The 20,596-nt window shown below is 32.4% G+C and overlaps 1 protein-coding gene and 1 long non-coding RNA gene across 2 annotated transcripts in view; both read right to left on the reverse strand.

Annotated features, from left to right (window-relative positions):
• LOC134696361 (uncharacterized) overlaps nucleotides 1-2,763 on the reverse strand; it is a 128,908-nt gene extending 126,145 nt beyond the window's left edge. Inside the window, exons 1-3 of the long non-coding RNA XR_010102937.1 lie at nucleotides 2,555-2,763; nucleotides 1,823-1,939; nucleotides 925-1,006 (exon numbers count right to left, since the gene is read on the reverse strand). This is a non-coding gene — a long non-coding RNA (uncharacterized LOC134696361). The remainder of the gene's footprint in view (nucleotides 1-924; nucleotides 1,007-1,822; nucleotides 1,940-2,554) is intronic.
• Nucleotides 2,764-11,378: 8,615 nt separating this feature from the next.
• Nucleotides 11,379-19,261, reverse strand: LOC134697565 (uncharacterized). The gene is made up of 6 exons (XM_063559847.1): nucleotides 19,053-19,261; nucleotides 15,876-15,992; nucleotides 15,165-15,243; nucleotides 13,991-14,140; nucleotides 13,344-13,456; nucleotides 11,379-11,423 (listed from the first exon to the last, which is right to left on the reverse strand). Exons 1-6 carry the CDS (start codon nucleotides 19,128-19,130, stop codon nucleotides 11,379-11,381), a joined length of 582 nt encoding a protein of 193 aa, XP_063415917.1. The 5' UTR covers nucleotides 19,131-19,261.
• Nucleotides 19,262-20,596: the final 1,335 nt, after the last annotated feature.

A 20,596-nucleotide genomic window follows, 5' to 3' on the forward strand; every position in this document is an offset into this window, starting at 1 on the left:
GACTGGGCATACTTGATAGTTTAAGAAACTATTGGCTTGTGCTTTGAATTCAATTTGGTATTAAAGAATTCACAGGCATAATTTTCAGTTATCTAACCGTTGAGTTCGGAGCTGATGAGATAACATTTCTCTGTCGTTACAGTGGTACTAGTTGTTTGATTCCCAGCTGTGGACTGATATGTCTTAACAGATAGCATTTCTTTTGGTGCGCCGAGATGTGTGGTGTATGTAGATTGATATTCTGCAAGAATGAAAACATCAGAAGTTTTAACATGAAGGTCAATTTGTTTCAAAGTCTTTGTTGCTCTTAAGCAATTTGATCACATTTACATCCAATTTTGATGTTTAGCCGAAATTAATTACCCTTTTAATACAAAGTGTCTAACACAAATGCTGCGATCAATATTTAAAAATTACAAAAACTACTGTTCTACTTCAACTGAACATTTTATTTAAATAGCAAATGAGATAAAAGCATTCATAACATAGATATGGTTTAATAAGTGACAAAACATTATCAATAGAAGACCTTTCCAAGATGCTTTTTTTTTGTCTTAAGAGTTTTACGACTATCAACAAAGTAGATATAATGTCTTCAAGTAAATGAACTTTTTAAAATCTGATTTAAAAGATAAAATATTCTATAAAGAATTTCCAAATACATCATTGTATCAAAAGTATATATTTATTAATGTGAAAAAGGCATTAGTAAAATTCAGATATTTTGATAGTGAATTTTACGAGATCTTTTTATTTTTATGTATTTATAGCTGCACATAGTTGACAAACACAAAAAGTATGTACACTGTCGCACTATTTTTCTTGACAAATGTTAGTCGGTATTTCTAAGATCATTTATTAATACTAATATAGATTTTTCGAGTTTGTTTTATTCGAAACAAATATCTCTTAAATGCTAATTACCTGGTACGCATACAGGGTTCATTCCCCCGATAGGCATCTTTTTACAATATTTGGACCTCAGATCATATACGTACACAAATCCCTAAAATATACAAGCAATATAGAGTATAGGACACTGACAGTTACCAGTTTCTTAAATAAAACATGATTTTAACAAATAAGTAAATGTGCTTCTACTACACAATAGTTTTGAATTTTTTGTACAGAAGGAGTGGAAAAAAAACAAAGAAAGGAGGATAATATCTAACTGAGGCTATCTTGATTAAGTGAACAAAACATTACCAGTATTTCACAAGTAAGAAAGATCACATTGACATTAAAACAAAGACAGTGTGAATTATCATTTAAAAAAATCGCGAGGCAAGATATGTTCTAAATCCTAAAATCCTTTTGAAATATATCACACAAAGATATGGGGATTTGAAATATCAGGTTCTTCGACATGGGACGCGTCTTCTGTCATGCATACATTCTACGCACGACTTTAATTGTGTCATAAGATCTACGACAATCAAAGTATGTCTTTAGTGAGCTGAGGCATGTACTTATCATCGATGAATCAATCCTTAGTACTATGATTTAGTACAGTGGAAGTGTACTCACAATTTAAACCATTATACATCCTTTTCTAACTTGCATGTAGCCAACACTAATACTTTGTAATATCCCGTTGTATGTGAGTCCGAATTTTACTAGATTCAAGTTGCATTAAGCAGACAGCGTTGATAAAAATCAAATCATTTGCAGATAATGAGGTATACAGTATATTCTATTTTATCTCTTTTTTTGTGGTATACTTTACTACAATTGAAATGTTACCAACATAATGTCAAGTTGAGATGATGTCCTGTAGTTGATACAGTTGAATACTAGTTTACACGTTATTTGTTGTACTTACCGAGGAATGATCAAAAAGATATGTTGGTGTGGGTACGTCTTTTCCATTTAGTTTCACGTCATAGAAGAAAAATACAGATTTTTTCACTTCCAAGTCAAAAGAAATATTTGCAAAGCCCTGAAAAAGAACAACAAATATGCTGTTTGTCATAGTCTTCACTTCTGTCACCTGTTTTATTATTTCTTCCTACCAAATATATCAAAAGTTGAACATTTCAAAAAGTGAAAGAAAAACAATACGTGTTTTTCTAAAACTTTCCATTGATTTTGAGTTAAGCTGACATTGTTTCGATCGCCATCAGGAAAATCAAACCTCACATGATTGTCATGGCCCCTAGAGAAGCTCATGATTGTTTTGACTATTCTTTAAAGGCCAGTTTTGATTCTATAATAGAAAACAAACTATTCATCCTTGAAAAACACATTATGTATATTTAGCTAATTATCTAAACATTGTTGACTGTTAATGTTATGTTTTTTAGTGTTCTTGGTGAACTTTAATTCAACAAAGCACTTGGGTGCATCATATCTATCACGTGTAACTTTTATCAATTAATACACGGAGAAACTTTATTTTACGGAAAACATATTATTATAATTTAAAAAAAGAAGGTTTGTTGTCTTCAGGCTAAATATGTTTTATTTTTCAGTTGCATACAGCTATAATTTCATATGTTTAATAGTATCTCATAAAAGATTAAAATGTATTTACATATTGATAATATTACAATACCGTTTCTATGTTTGCTGATGGCCAAGTGAAGATATCTTCCACATATTCGTGTAGTTCAAATTTCTCTGGCATGCAACAACATGATTCAGCTGAATGCATGTATGTTGATATCACAAGCAAACCAACAACTATATGTAGCAGGATCATTTTTACTCTTCAGACAAATGTATGGTATCAGAGTAAATATCAGTTATAGAATGAAAATAAAAGATTTTAATTGACATATATATGTATATATATCATTTAAAGCATGTGATTAATCATAAGATGTGAAAAAACCCAAGATCACAAAATTTTCACATGATCAAACATTGAAGAATCCGGGAATTAGTTATTATCAAATGACATCGGATAATTGTTATCGCACAAAAGAAACTGATATCAATACATCAAAAAATAGACTAATTGAAAGAGAAATAATTGAAGGTCATTTTCCTTGGTGAAAAGGATGTTCCTATTAAAGCCCTTCATTACAAATTGATATGACAATATGAAGTCATTTGATATAATTGAACCTTTGTATGTATTGTTCCTGGATAAAACATCTAACCATACAGGGGATTTGCCAATCATTTGAAGGGCGTTAAAAATGCAGTTATTGATTTTTTCACATTTCTGCATTGAACAAATCAATATAATGTTTTCCTTGAATTCTGTGTTTTACCTTATGGATTTTTTTCCCTCACAAAACACTTTTATTAGCTCTATATGAAGTTGAGTATTTTCCTGATAGTCAGAATACAATTATTTAATTTGATTTGAAATGGCAAGGACTTCATGGAACCTTGCAAATTTGTACTGTGTTTGTCAAGATCAATAACAAGCTGGCCTTCATTCATTAAGGCCTATGGTTTGAAATAGCATTTGATACTCCCTTTTTGAGAAGTTTAGAAAAGTTGTAAAATTTCCCGATTAAAGAATTTGACAATGAAATTGTTTACGCTCATATGCTATGTCGTGTCGCTGGTGTAGTCTGTTGTTTACGCTCACATGCCATGTCCTGTCGCTGGTGTAGTCTTGATTTGCGTTCATTGATTATTGGTTGATTCTTCGATGGTCTGATTGTTTTGCCTTATGCAAGTAATTAGACTAGCCTTCTATTTTGGTCCCTTTAATCATATTTTCTAGATGGTATAGCTTTAACAGATGCAGCTAAAATATTACTTTTCATTTGATCTATAAAAGTCTTCATTTGATCAAGTTGTTTAATGATGGGTTTCTGAGTATTAGACATATTCTCTAATATAACTCTGTATCACAATCTGTCCACATATGCCGCCATCTGTCTGGAGGTTTATCAGTTTTTTAAAAGGGTCAGGCTTAAAGTAGTTTTTATTTTACATACGACTGAAACATGACTAGAAGTATTTGTAGACTGTTGATGACATATCTCAAGTTCTAGACATCTGCATGACTGAAAATATAGTCAATATTGGATGATCCTATTATTTGGCTTTTTAACTATTTTGATCTGAGCGTCACTGATGAGTCTTATGTAGACGAAACGCGCGTCTGGCGTTTAAAATTATAATCCTGGTACTTTTGATAACTATTTACACCACTGGGACGATGCCACTGCTGGTGGACGTTTCGTCCCCGAGGGTATCACCAGCCCAGTAGTCAGCACTTCGGTGTTGACATGAATATCAATTATATGGTCACTTTTATAAATTTTCTGTTTACAAAACTTTGAATTTTTCGAAAAACTAAGGATTTTCTTACCCCAGGAGTAGATTACCTTAGCCGTATTTGGCACAACTTTTTGGAATTTTAGATCCTCAATGCTCTTCAACTTTGTATTTATTTGGCTTTTTAACTATTTTGATCTGAGCGTCACTGATGAGTCTTATGTAGACGAAACGCGCGTCTGGCGTTTAAAATTATAATCCTGGTACTTTTGATAACTATTTACACCACTGGGACGATGCCACTGCTGGTGGACGTTTCGTCCCCGAGGGTATCACCAGCCCAGTAGTCAGCACTTCGGTGTTGACATGAATATCAATTATATGGTCACTTTTATAAATTTTCTGTTTACAAAACTTTGAATTTTTCGAAAAACTAAGGATTTTCTTACCCCAGGAGTAGATTACCTTAGCCGTATTTGGCACAACTTTTTGGAATTTTGGATCCTCAATGCTCTTCAACTTTGTATTTATTTGGCTTTTTAACTATTTTGATCTGAGCGTCACTGATGAGTCTTATGTAGACGAAACGCGCGTCTGGCGTTTAAAATTATAATCCTGGTACTTTATATTCCATGCTGATAAGTTGGTATGAAAGCATAAGTGAATAGTTTGTATTTGTCTATAACAGATCTAAAACGTCTATCGGAATCATTACGTCGAGAGAGTAACATTGTTGCATTCATATCGACGACGAGTATAATTTGGTGTGACTCACATTACTTCTGAATAATGATTTCGAGCAAGTTACGATTTGTGTTCTAATTAACGTCATTATCAGAGTATCAGCATGTATAACCACATTAAAACTGATTCACGGTAAGAAGATGGATGTGTTCTCTTTGTATGTGCTGGACATCTACGATTGTTGTAAGTAGCCTGGGCATGACTAAGATAACGATTAGAATAATGCTGACTGGTTAGATTGGGCATTGGATGGGAAATCCTTTGGGGAAAAGATGGCGTTCAATTAATATTTCCTTGACTTAGGCCATGTTTAAACGATACAAAATAATTTTGTAAAAGGTGAACGGAACTAATAGAGTTGTGTCCAAGTCTAAGACCTTATTTATTAATTGGATTTACAGGAATATGTTAAGGACGGAGTTACAGATGGGTGCGGTCTTAACCTTGACAAAAGTTAACTTAGAGTTAACTTGTTGACTGCTTTCTAAGTTAACTTGAGAATTTTTAAGCAGTCAAGCAGGTTAACTTCGTCGTTGGTGGACCAGACCTACGGTCTGCTTTTTTAAGGACTGCTGCAGACCTATCGACAAGTCTGCATCAGACCAAACCTGAGGACAGGTCTGCTTTTGACCGGACCTATGGACAAGTCTGCTATTGACCAGACCTGAGGACAGGTCTGCTTATGACAGTTTATCGTTATAAGAGTTTTCATATAAGACATATGCATGCTCTATAACCCTGTTGAAAGTTTGTTTGAGGATATACAGGTACATTTTGAAATGGGTATGTGTTGGCAAAGATGGAGTGAATGAATTATGAATTGTTTGAAATGGAACCTTGGAGTTGTTCATCATAGTATTTTAAAGAATATCCATTCTAGAGTTCAGATGTGAACATTTCTGTGTCTTTTTAAGCTGACTAAGCGGTATGGGCTTTGTTCATAGTTGAAGGCCATACAGTGACCTATAGTTGTTTTAAAATTGCTGGGTCGTTTGGTCTTTTGACAATCAGCAATCATACCACATATCCTGTTTAAGCTTTTACCTGAGATATAGATCTAATCTAAAGATTCACTGCTTAGAATGAGGCTTTGGCTCTCATCATCTAAAATGTTTGTATGCTCATCAAACTCAACATTTACATTAAAACCAAATTAATCTGATCATCTATATCACCCCCAGTTTTTGGTGGGGTTCGTGTTGTTTATTCGTTGGTTTTCTATGTTGTGTCATGTGTACTATAGTTTGTCTGTTTGTCTTTTGCATTTTAAGCCATGGCGTTGTCAGTTTGTATTAGATTTATGAGTTTGACTGTTCCTTTGGTATCTTTCGTCCCTCTTTTATCAATACACGCATTACCCCCTACCGGTATATTACTGGGTGATATATCTATTGTATTATAATCATTAGTGCATCTGTTTAATACATTATATTGTTGTTCACTGAATATATTACAACCAGACATATCACTTATAAGCTAATTATTTTCACTATGAACATTATTAACACTATTATTTACATTGTCAATTTTCTACATGTAGCATCAAGTTTAAGATTACAGTTCGACGTATCAAGGCGGTGCACTTCTCTGCACTCCTATCGGCTTGAAGGGGTTGAGCTCGTACGAGCCGTTTAATAAATCTGCGATAATAAAACACTTCTAGAAAGGTGTCTCAGTATTAAAAGCAACTCATACGCTCCAGTTAAAGATACAAATGGTCATGTGATTACAAAAATCGAAGAACAATTCAAACGATGGAAACAAAATTTTGAGGAAGTACTAAACAGAACCACCTAACATAGTAGGGAGACAGGTTCTGAATATCAAGACAAGAGATATAACAAATACAGAGGTAAATGCTGCAATAAAACAACTAAAAAAATGGAACAGCAGGAGGAATTGACAACATACCCCCTGTAGCTATTAAGGCAATCGATAATATCTGTATTGATACATTTTTCCAACTTCTTAACACAATATGGAATGACGAACGTATACCTGAAAACTAACTTAAAGGAATCATCATTAAACTACCAAAGAATGGCGACAAATCCATCTGTAGCAACAGGAGAGGTATTATTTTGCTTTCCATTCCTAGCAAAGTCCTTTGTCACTTCATCCTACGAAGATTAAAGAAAGAATGTGATAAATTAATGAGAGATGAACCGGCCGGTTTCAGACAAGAGAGATCATGTATTGACCAAATTGCCACATTATGAATCGCCATTGAGCAAACCATTGATTGGCAGGCATTCCTATACCTAACATTTGTAGATTTTGAGAGTGCCTTTGATAGTATAGACCATCACATACTTTAGATATTATGGAATACCTGAAAAAATCATATCCGTCATCTAACAGCTCTATGACGGTTTTATATGTCAAGTGAGCCATGCAGATACCCTGACATACCCATTTCCTGTATTAACTGGTGTCAAGCAAGGGTATTTACTCTTCTCTCTCCTTTTTCTGATAGTTATATACTGGGTTAGTAGGAAATCATACAATACTCCTCTGGGTATTAAATGGACTTTACAGTCATGCCTCGAAGACCTTGACTTTGCAGACGATATCTGCCAGCTTTTCCATCGCCATAAAGACTCAAAACAACAAGCAACCAACCTTGAAAAAATGCAAAAAAAAAAAATCTATGAGGGTATCATCAGTACATTAGGAGGGACAGATGATGACATTCAATCTAGAAAGAGAAATGCACAATAAGCCTTTGCTAGTCTTAAACCTGTCAGGAGGAGCAACGCGCTCAGAGCAAACACCAAAATCAGGATCTTCAACTCAAATGTAAAATCTATACTCTATGGGTCAGAAATTTGGAGAAAAACAGCTGCGTCTACCAAAACACTTCATGTTTTCATGAACAGGTGTCTAAGAAACAGTATTGCAGTTAAGTGGTCAAAAACCATTAGCAACACATAATTATTGAAAAGGCCAAGACAAGAACCAATACAAAGAACGATTACAACACGCAGATGGAAATTGATTGGACACAAGTTACGTAAAAAAAAAGTAAATGTATTGGCGTTAGATTGGAATCATCAGGGTCATCGTAAAAGAAGGCGACACAAATCCACAAAGCGATGCGAAGAGATTTAACATATAATCGACAGAAAATCGGGAAAACATAGGGAGAAGAAAAGAAAGTAGCCAAGGACAAGACAAGATGGAAAGCCACTGTGGTCGCCCTATGTTCCCTGTGGGACAAAGTGGATTACGTCAAGTCGGAGAGACATCGCGGACGATACAGATAAAACATTTTTTTTTTAAATCTACAAATCTAAAACTACATTTTAACAAGATGACGGCGAGGACTGAAATACTGGTTGAATGCTAAATGGATAATTTAAAATAGGTAAAATGTGGAGTGAAAGTGACAATACAATTCTGTTTAATCAAAGATTGTGTTGTGACTAAACACACATTTGATAAAACGATAAAATTGGTGCTAAGGTACTTTTTCCTTCCTTCTCCGTCATTCAAATGTTCTACTATGTATCTTTCGTCTCTCTGTTATATACATTTGCGTTATGACAAATGATATCACGATTTTTGTAAAAGAACACCTACTTATTTATATAATAATCAATTTTCGTTATCCAACAAGATTCGGATGACATGAGAAACTAGTCAAAACATTTACTAAATTTTATCATCGGTACAAGGATAGCATTCGTCAATATAACTCAACATGCAGACATTTTATACGTTCAGGTATTTCACACTGTCATCCGATTTTTTATGATAATATTCACCTCATAAGCTAAGAAAACCTTTAGACAGACTTATTAAGAAGGGATTTAGTTACGATACTGTTGTCAGGTCATTAAAGATTGCATATTTTGGCTTTAATATTGATTCACTTAAAGGGTCTTTGCATCGGAATTGAACACGTTTATTTTAAAACCAGGTATTGGCATGACATGGGTTTTTTTCTTCTCATAAATTTTATGATGGTATAATACTTAACCACGTACTGGAGGAATTGTGCCTGATATTCATATAAGGAAGGTATTATCTTTCAATCAGTTTAATTGAGATCTGGAGCTGGCATGTCAGTATCTGCTAGTAGTCTGTTGTTATTTGTGTATTATTGTCATCTTCTTTATTTTTTTTATTTTCTATTGTTACCTCTTCTGACATCGGACTCGGATTTCTCTTGAACTGAGTTTTACTGTGCGTATTGTTATGCGTTTACTTTTCTACATTGGCTACATGCATAGGGGAAAATTGAGATCTCAAAAAACAAGTTAAACCCCGCCGCATTTTTGCGCCTGTCCCAGGTGAGGAGCCTCTGGGCTTTGTTAGTCTTGTATGATTTTTAATTTTAGTTTTCTTGTTTATAAGTCGGAGTTTAATAGGACGTCCATTATCACTGAACTAATATATATTTGCTTAGGGGCCAGCTAAAGGATACCTTCGGGTGCGGGAGTTTCTCGCTGCATTGAAGACCTACTGGTGAACATCTGATGTTTTCTGTTCTATGGTCGGGTTGGTGTCTCTTTGACACATTCCCCATTTCCCTTCTCGATTTTATGTCTCTAAAATTACACACAATGCAATCACGACAAAAATCCAGATTTGACATTTGCATGTGTTGGGGAGAACGAACCAAAACTTTACCTAAAAATACAAATGTCCAATAAAAGGTCTGAGAGTTTAAAGGGTCATGGTTGTCTCGAAAGAAAGCTTTATTTGAGTTTTTGATTTTGCCATTTGATAAGGGAATTTCAGTTTAGAAATTTCCTTGGGGTTCAGTATTTTGTTACTTTTTATCTGGATATAATAAATGTATGATTCCGATATTCGTTCACAAAACACGCGCATACGATATTCCATAATGATTATATCTTCTATTAAATACTGTAAACTCATTAATGTTCGTGGATTTCGTGGGTACTGGTGAACCACGAATCGAATTGTTCAACGAATAACACATTTTCTATAGGCTTGCATGCAGATTTCACCAAAACAACGAAATTAAATGTCCAAGAACATTTAAGTTTTTCTTGATCCACAAAATTTGGTACTCACGAAAATAAATGAATGCAAAGTTAGTGTTACACAATAACAATGCAATCAATAACTTTATGGAAATAGATAACTCATCACTGTATTACTGTAGTATTTTCCGACCCTCCCAGTTAGCATTGCCATATGCTAACCTACATAGATGACATACAATATGCATCCTTGTATATGGTGAGTTTATTTGTAGATGAAATACAACATGCATCCTTGTATATGGTGTGTTTTTGGTAGATGACACACGTGCTGATGTTTTTAAGATGACATAGCAATGTTCCGACCTTTGCAGATGGCATTGTCATATTCTGATCTTTAGATGACATTGAACTAAGCTGACTTTTGCAGATGGTAATGTCAGTATGCTTACCTTTGTGAATGACAATATCATATACTGATGACATTGCTATACTCTGGAAAATCTGAACAATTCACATAACATGGAGTTCAACCCTTGTTCTTATTATAAGTTTAGAAACGTGTTTAAACTAGGTTTTTTTTTAAATTTGCATGGATTAGCATTATATAGTTTACTTTCATACGATATTCCATAATGATTTTATCTTCTCTTAAATACGGTAAACTCATTAATGTTCGTGGATACATTAATCAACACATGCTTTTGTATAAACATTCCGTTTATCTTTCCAATTTTAGTAAATGATAAAGCCCTTAAACCAAACTTTATTTATATTGGGTGCCCTACTAGGGTTTTGTACTGTCCTATTATTTTATTGGACATTTGTATGTGTTTCATTTACAATAGACTTATCAGTGATGGTCGATTAAAATTTTGAAAGGCCAAACAAAGTATGAAGTTGATTAGCCAAGTACCGAGATTTAAGGGAACACTACCATTAAGAATTGGGGCCCTTCTAGTTCCATTTATAAGTTTCAGATGTATCATTTGCGACAAAATATTATTGTTCAATGGTATCAATTGTACAAGAGCATGATAACCTTTTTCGCCATATCACTTCTAGGCATACGCAAACAAGTTATTTACCAAGACAAGACAAAATGAACATTTAATTAAAGTTTCAACTCCTAGTATTAAAAAAAAGGTACAAAAAAAAATCATAAGTCCTAATGAGCAAATCATGATACCTTTAGCAATAAGTTATAAAATTTGAGGGATATTGTCAATATATAAAAGATGATCATTGCACTGTATATTCAAATTAAAAAACATGAAAGTTTCACAAAAAGTCAATTTCGTCCCTTCTAAATAGGAATACAGTTTAAGATCGATTGCTTAAATAAAAATTACATGTGCGTATACATATTGTTAGTGTCAAAGGCATCATCTGACAGATTTCATCTTCACAAATTGTTTTTGGAGAATTGTTATTTTGTTCCAGGTAAGGAAACTGAGAGACATAAACATGTAAGTCAAAGAATTGTTTTCTTTCTCGTCAAACAAAAGGATGGAATTTGCCTGCCTGATATTCTGCTATATCCTGAAAAGAAAAAATAGCGAAAAGTTAATAAACAATAAGCTATAGATATAACAATGATACACCATATATTGTGTAAAAAAGATTTAAAAAAAACATACTCTAAAGTCAGCAATAAAAGACCCCGAAATGACAAATGTAAATAATACAAAACAATGCACAAAAAAAAACAAATATGATATACAACAACAAACGACAACCACTGAATTACATTGAATTACAACAGGTAAAACACTAATACTGGACGTACAGGATATTTATACATTTCCACAACAACAAAGAATACTAAGTATAGATCTAAGAGTACTTGCGGTTACTGACAGCTAGTTCAAAGCCAATAGCAACTAATGAAAAAATCATTGGTTAAATTAGTTAATTTTCTCGTTGTATTTGAATCATCAAAGTGCATATTGCATGATTGGATGATTTTTTTCTATTCTTTTTTATTTCTAAGTTGTTGGGATATATGATTTAAACTTCAAAGCGACTTGTGAGCAAATATTGATTATCGCGCAGCGCAAGTGAATTATTGCTTCCAATTATAAACTTACTTACACTTTTTAAGGTAGTTAATCGGTATATATTGCCTCAGATAGAATTTACTTAACAAAATTAAGATTCTTATGTTGCTTGTTTCAAAAATATAATAAAAAGTATATGTCACCGTGCGGGTTTTTTTTTATTTTTTAAAATTGCCCTAATTTGCATAGATAATTCACGAAAAAACACATTATGTGCATCCAATGAAATCTATGAGATAGAATTTTAAAATAAAATATGAGAAGATAGGTTTTATATTATGCATTAAGAAATTAAAAACAAAAATGTTGTCATCGAACTTTTTTTCTTGCGACATATATAATTCCAATATATTTTTTTTCGAAAGAGTTGTCTACCCTTATAAGGCTGAGTTGAAAAAAATAATTCTAAACATACCCACATATTTGGTTTTTGTTTAAACATCTAAAAAATGCAATTTTATTAACCTCTTATTTTTCGTTATACTAATAAACAGTTTAGTAACCAAATTTGCAGACTTAGGCAAAGAACTAGACCGATTGTGAACAATCCAAGATGGCGGTATATCTTGAATCTACCTTTTAAAAAAACGTATTTCTGTATATACTTAACGTTGTAATAATTTTTGAATGAATACACTATAGGATTAATCCTGAAAGGTTAAGCAGTCCCTTATGTTCCAAAAATTGGTTGTGGTAAGGAACGTTAAATCGCATTCGAAGGCACATATGAATATTCAAATATGGTCGAATAATTGAATAGCTGATTAGTAAAATTATAGTAGATATTGGAAAGTAACCAATAAGATCATTTTAAGTTAATTTTGGATCGCGTTAGATTTCTACCACACAATCCAGTTTAGAAAATGGAAATAAAATTAGAAAAGTCAGCAAATAGAAAAAATGCTTGTGTATTGTATCGTAAGCCTGATAGATACATTTTATATATGTATGTCGGAACAGATTTGACCCAGCAGAAAAATGAATTACCCAACGTGTTGTCGTAACGACAGTGTAGTGTTGTAGTTCTCATGTCTCCTTTCTGTTTGAGAATAGAGTTGCGAGAAGGGAATTGTAAGTTTTGTATTACATTATTGTAATGATAGAAATAATTCAATCACTGTTTTGATAGAGTTTTGATAGATTGAAATATTTATCAGCAATGTCAATAAAACACTGTTGAACATGTATTATATTAACCCATTGCTTGAGATACATTCGTATCTTTCTTCCATCAACACATACATTGTATTTACAGTTAGGTTAGCTATGATCTTAAGTTACATCAAGATAACTTTTTCTCTCATCGAAGTCATTCTTTCTATTATAAAAATAAAGCCTAATCTTCAATATCTTTTTGTCAAAGCTTTTTCTAGTTCAATATGTATCCTTTTCCGAATTTTACCTGCAGATCAGCTGCCTTTTTACAGAGAGCAGGAACACTAAAGACTGATGGATTTTTAATTCCTAGTGTGATTCCAAATACTACACCACGTGGTCTATCTGATGGTCTTTGGGCTGTTTTCAAACATTAAATGTATATCATATATTTCATTCACAATATTATATGTTATGTTATCAAAATGCACATGTAAGTGTAATTTCGACGAAAGATATAGTCTATACCAATTGGAAAAAAATGAGTTCTGAATTAAATGAATTACAATATGTAGATAACTATACTTGCTATAAATTCCGACAATGTGTGGTCATATAAAAAACAAATGTGTTGGATCAACGAAAACAAATTAGTTAAATCGTTATAAGCGTTACGTTTAACGAGGACACTTAATCTCAACTAGCTGTATTAACTTTCAATTAAAATTTTCTATCGAAACTTTTCTGCTAATATTATGTCTAATTCATGGATTGGTAAAAATATATAATTGCTTTTGAAGGCATCGCACCTTCTGTCGTTTCTTATCTTTCAAATTGTCCATACTAAAAACAGTGATCAAATTATAATTGCTTTTCTTGCGTATAGTTTGCGTTTTATTTTATCTTTGTTGATCTGCTTAGTTAACTAGGCGTTTCAAATATATATAATCTTACAATCGTAAGCTTCGTAGCTGATGTAATAACAGTTCTTTGCAGTAACTGTGAACCTGCTTGTACTATTTCCATAGCTGGATTGATATGTATGTACAGCTAACATCTCTGAATCAGCACCAAAGTGTGTAGTTTCGACAATCTTAAACATTTCTATAATGAAAACATTGGACCTATAATTTATGAAACTAGGCCTAGGTTAAGGGTATATATATATGAACCGAATTCAAAATGACCATGAGCAACATGACGGGTGCCACATGTGAACCTGGTTATCCTTCCGGAACACCTTAAGCCACCTCATATGTTAGGGTTTTTTGCTCTGTATTTTATTTTCTATGCAGTATTTTTTAAACTTGTATTTCTTTTCTTTTCTTTGACAAACTTTTGACGGAAATCTTCAGTGTTGGTTGTTCCTTTTGCATCATCCACTTTTTTAAAACAAGCATAACACATTTTATTTCTTCTCGTAATTTTCAGCTGATATGAGTTTGATATCAGGGTTCACCATCAAAACAAAATAGCAAAGATAAGATGGCAGTCAATTGTAAACAAATGTACACGGATGTCTAGCTTCAAATGACATTTTCGTAATCAATCGATTTCGATGATAAACTGCGATTGAAAAAAAGAGGAGAAATCCAATCATATTGTTATCAACTATATTCTAAATAATTGTTGAACATCTCTTAAGTGTTAGTTTTAAACTGCATATATTTAAGTTGTCATTTAATGTTTCAACTACAATAACCAAGTCCAGACAGAGAACGGGTAAAAAGAGCCATCGGTGACTGTTACAGGAAAGAGCTGAGTTATTGAGATTTCATGGATGTCTTATGAAATGTCCTAATGATTTGCATGTGTTTTCGAAATCTCAGTAGTTTGCTTACACAGCTGTTTACATCTTTAGACTTTGTGCTGCATTTTACACGAATTTTGGCCATGTGCGTTGTTGAAATGTTAGTATACCAATAACGTATACCCATATTCCTTTTACTCATATTGAAATGTCACCTTGAATATATGCACAAGAAATGACTACAAAATGAACACCTGAATGATATTTAATCTTGTACTATCTAACTTTTCTCAATGACACATCTTCATTATAATAGAAACATATAAATCCTCGATTAATACCCTGGCAGATAATTAACAGGTACATTTATTTTCTCACCTTGTACACACGCACGTCGCATTTTTTTAGGAACTGCCCTCTTGGTACACTTGTTGTTTTGAACATCGTAAGCAACTCCCTAAATTAAAGAGTTCGAATTTATTTGTTGGTAGTGATTGTGTTTGATTGAAAATTATATAATACATGTGTATTTTTCATTAGTTATTTGAAAAAAATATTTTTAGATATATAATAAGTAGAATCACTCAGCCCAAGAATTATATGGTATGTGTTTGAAGGTCTAACAAATTTTTTTAAATATTCTAGTCTAAGAATTGTATAATACATCATTCCAGATCAGTATATTATTAAGTTAGTGTTTTTGTTTCGATAAAAACAAAAAAATTGGCAAAACAAAATCATAATAGATCAAGAAAAATGACGTCAAGAGTTCCAAATAACCCTATGTCTCGCCCGCTTTCGCTGCTGTCAGTGTATTAAAAATTAAACTTTTGATACGTTATAATAATATATATAAGAGAGTTTGCGTCGCGATGTTAACTTGATTTGCAACATTAAACACCTTACGAGAATATGTTTTTCGTATGCAAAGCTTAATATACAATACAGTATCTCCTTATTTGACATAATGGGCGCCAAATACATACTATTTTATAAATGAATATGTTTATATTTTGTTTAAAAAGCAGATTTTTTTTTTTATAATTTTTATGATGTGTACATTCATATCTAATATTATTTTGTACTTACCGCCTCATAATCGACAAGTTTAGACAATGGCGGTACAACTTTTCCGTCTGCCTTTATGTTATACATAAACGTCACTGTTTTCTTGCTCGTAAAATCAAACGATATATTCATATTTGCCTAAACCAAATAAACACAACTTAAAAGATCACACCTTGTCTATCTTCAATTGTTACAGACTTAGTCATATTTCTTAAACATATGCTTTGGAAAATGATCTTGATGGTTGATTACTGTGGATTCATTTATTTTCGTGGCTACAAATTATCATGAATTGAGGAAAACTTGCCTTTTCATGGAAATGGGATTTCGTAGTTTTGCCATATTCTGCATATTACCCGATAGTAAATTTGTTATTTGTTGAAGATTTGTATTCGTTGTTTACTTGTACTCGTGGTTCACCTGTAGTTTTGGTTCACTTCTATCCACGAATACCATGAAAACTGGCATCCAGCGAATAATAATGAATAATGTAAAGCGGGAGACTTGACCCTGTCAACGCAATTTGTATTACTCTCTATATAGTGATTATGAGGATATACGATTCCTATTACTTTTATCCTTATTATGGTTGACAAACATGAATAATTTTTCATTAGTACATTATCTTATTAGTCATCTTTTATTTTTCAATTAGTTGGATTTTTTTTCATAATCCGGAAATTAGTCTTTTCTTTTGAATTATTTAGTATTCTGTCATGTTTATGGTTTTTTATAGTTGCTTACATCTACGTCATATTTATTATTGTATCTTCGCGTTATTTTTTATATGCTTTAAATTTTAAAATGAATATAACTTTCGACGTAAAATAACGGGCTAAATCAGTTTAATGTCGTTTAAGCCTATATTTATTAAAAGTAAATACAAACTGAATTAATAGAAACAAACCGACATCGTTGAATATAGATAAGGCCAACCTTAAAAATATGTTTGTTTGCAGTTTTCCGACTGTACCTTCAGACTGAAGGGTCGGTAGGTAGGAAAAATATTTTATTTTATCAGCCAAAATACAGTTTAAACAAGCAGTTACACTAAACCAAGTTTCTTGTGAAGAAAAAATAAACCATTTTAAAACAACAAACACTGGACATGCTGAAAACCAACATCATATGAGCAGGCATTTTCAGATAAAAAAAACTTTTTAACCAAAACTGAAACTTTAACATAGTGTCATTATCCAATTTATGACATAAAATATGGTATAATTATTAAATACTGGAACACTTATAAACAAGGAATGTCATTATGACTGGAACTAATTTAAAGAAATATATTCAGACATGTGTGCTTCTTGACTAGAATGTTTTCATGAGTAGAGTATTTTCATAAGATAAATGTAGATATTAAAGATTTATAAGACAATGTATTAAAGAGTGTATTTTTAATAAAAAAAAAAATCCTCAATTGAAAAAAAGCAACTTGAAAAAAAGTATTAAGACATCCAACTGTTTTCATATTTCTAACAATATTTAAATATATGTAATAAGGTTATATTTTTGCCAGGCTTTAATGGAAACCAAAGAAATCTAAAGTTTGGGGTGAAATCCATAGCACCCAATTAAAAGTAAATGGTCTGTACTGAAATGCTTTTAATGCATAAAAAAAATTGGCAGCATAGCTCCTAAGGACATGTTTTAATTGAACTAACACAGGCCACACAGTTTGGGTATATTTAATATTGTAAGAAAGAGAATAATTGCAATGAGTGGGGCAGCCCCCCTTATCCTAAAGGAGCATACTCATTGCAATCGAAGATAGATTTAATATAGAGAGAGTATATTTATTTTTCAAGCTAACCATTCATTTTCTCTACATCTTTGTGTAGTTAGGGTTGCTTCTTATTATTTTGTTATGATCTATATCCATTTAATGATTAACATTTCAAATGAGCCCTTCCTCCGTACAGGCGTGTTTACAGATATCCATGAAGATTTAAGTCACGGAGGAGTGGTTTCATCTTTGTCCTCTTCACAACGATTTGAAGAAAATATGCAATACTTCAAGCTGCTGTCGAATTATTTAACCACTGAAATTGGTTCCATAAGTCAGGCTCCACAGATTCTTAATCCGATTTCTTTGAGACAGAATGGTTATTGTGTCAGTTATGAATATCCGCTGCCTCATCGTCAATGATATCATCACACATCATTACATGTGCCTGAATCTGTATAAACAGTTTACTAATAAACTTTTTTGTTTGTTATTTGTCTTAAAATTGACACGAGACGACAGCGTAAAGTACTCCTCCGTGACTTCATCGATACCTGTAAACAATTTCCATGTGCTTTATCATTAAATGGTCACATGAACGCTTGGCGGGAAGCTAAGAAAAACCGAACTTGAAATGCGTAATTGACCCAGACTTTAAATCATTTCCGGAAAGGACCCAAAGTTCCGGATCGCGTCAATAGAAGTATTAAAAAAAAATTCTTCAAATTTAAAGCAATAAAATTTTCACAGTCGGGAGGATTTTCAAGGGTCGGTCGGTAAACTGCAAACAAACAATATTTTAATTTAAGCCTAACATGGAATAATTTAATTTTGGATGAAATACGTCTCCTGATTGGCTGACGTTATTTTGTTATGAGCCCATAGACATAATCTGTCATGTGACCGTGACGTCATCAACGTTTTTTCATTGTTTTCTACGGTTTAAAATGAAATTTAGAATTAAATTATAAGCAATGACTGTAATATTTTTTCTGTCTATTCGAAATAACATAAAAAATATGGTGCACACTGTTAAGTAACCCGCTTCGCGCGTTATTCAGTGTGCACCAAATTTTTTATGTTATTTCTTCATAGACAGAAAAAATATTACAGTCATTCCTCAAATATTTTTATTCGTAGTTTTTGGAAAGGTTTGCATATATTCCTTTAGAAAATCTGTATTTCGTTGAACATTAAAATTCGTGGTTTCTCTGTTCCACCGAAATCCACAAGAAATGGTATCAAACGAATATTAATGAATCCACAGTATTCCTTTTCCTTTTGACATTATCTGTATTATCTATCCGACTTTGACCTACTTGTTTATTATTCTTTGTTTTTGTTCTTATTTTTATTATATTTATGATATAATTTCGTTAATTTTATTTTTAATAAGAAACATAAGACAAAAATACATTAAATAGTCACAAATGAATAAAAATAACATGAATTCAATATCGATATTTTACCGTTTGTAAATAAGTTGACTTTGCCATGTTGATGATACGTCCTTCTACATACTCGTGTGATTCAAATTTATCTGGCATACAGCATGGTGTTGAGGAATACACATATGTTGTGTCACAACCAGTAAACCAACAACAAAATGTACGAACATTTTCAAAATGTTAATGATAATTCTAATGCAGTCTTTACTAGTGAATCAATAAAACATCTAAATATATAGGTATACTAGAAATGGGGACGGAAACATGCGGATACTTGTAGAAAGGAGGCTGACAGGAAACAGACATGATGTACTTGTTGGAGGATAAAAGGGATTGTTGTAATTTAAAATTTTGCTACAACGATTTCAGCCAGTGTGTTGTTTTGCTGCATCTTGCTAGCCATTTAATAATTGGAAAACAAAATCATTACTAGGCATAGATGAAGAAATGAACCATATTTGAAGAGATCTAATCCCCTTATATTTTATTTTCTCCAGCACTATACGGAAATTTTAAAGATATGATTACATATGAAGTATTGAAGTGTTCCTCTCATGAATTATATAAAAGTCAATTATAAACTTCCTCAATTTACTTTACTCAAGTTTATAAACAAAATTGTTTTCTACATATTATAGGTTTTCGGAAAATTCATCAGTGTTGCACTGGTTTAACATTGTGACAGAAAAGAAACAAAAAACGAAAGAAAACCACACATTTTTAACACTGCAACTTGGATGTGTAAAAGAGATGTACATTATGATAACTATGGCAATACTTGTTAAAAATATTTAATGATTTGAATTCAATCAATTTGGATAAGTTCTACGTTCTAAAGTCAAACATAATTTCGACTCACTTGTGACACCATGTGATTTTTTTTTGATTTTTTTTTATGTTTGCTACCACTTTTCTGTGATTTTGGTTTCTCATGCTCTTCCATTTCGTATTTGATTATAACTTTCAACTATTTTCATTTGAAAGCTTCTGATGTGTCTTAATTTGACGAAACTGCGAAACAAGCGTCTTTCTTACTCAATTATAAGCCTATAACTCTGATAAATGTATTTTTCGCTGGTTTTCCGATATCTATATGAGCGTTTATTAGCTTAACAAACCTCTTCGATAATGCCAATATACGCATGTTAACTTTGCATGCCATTCTCGTAAAAAGTGCGGACGTGAGAGAAAGCACTCTTCTCAGTTAACGATACACTAAGTCTTACGATGATTCACAGGGCGTAACAAACGATCAACTTGGTAGTCCTTTACGATGCCTTTGTGAAACACAGTCACGTAACGTGATAGAAGAGACACACGTGAACAGATCGTTAACTGATACGATGATTATAAGTTACGAAGGCTTTGTGAAACGGTGGCCAGAAGTACAAAAATTCTGGATAGAACGTAAATCAAGGTATAGTAGTACATTGAATGTTTTAAAACTGAGAAAATTGTAGCATAGCTAATTTAAAACATATAACGTAGCCAAAGTAGGAGAATACGTTACACAGTGGCGAACCTCTGGGGTTCCAGGGATTGGAACACCAAATTATTTTGGACGT

Source organism: Mytilus trossulus, chromosome 14, assembly GCF_036588685.1.
Source record: "Mytilus trossulus isolate FHL-02 chromosome 14, PNRI_Mtr1.1.1.hap1, whole genome shotgun sequence".
NCBI classification, from domain to species: Eukaryota; Metazoa; Mollusca; class Bivalvia; order Mytilida; family Mytilidae; genus Mytilus; species Mytilus trossulus.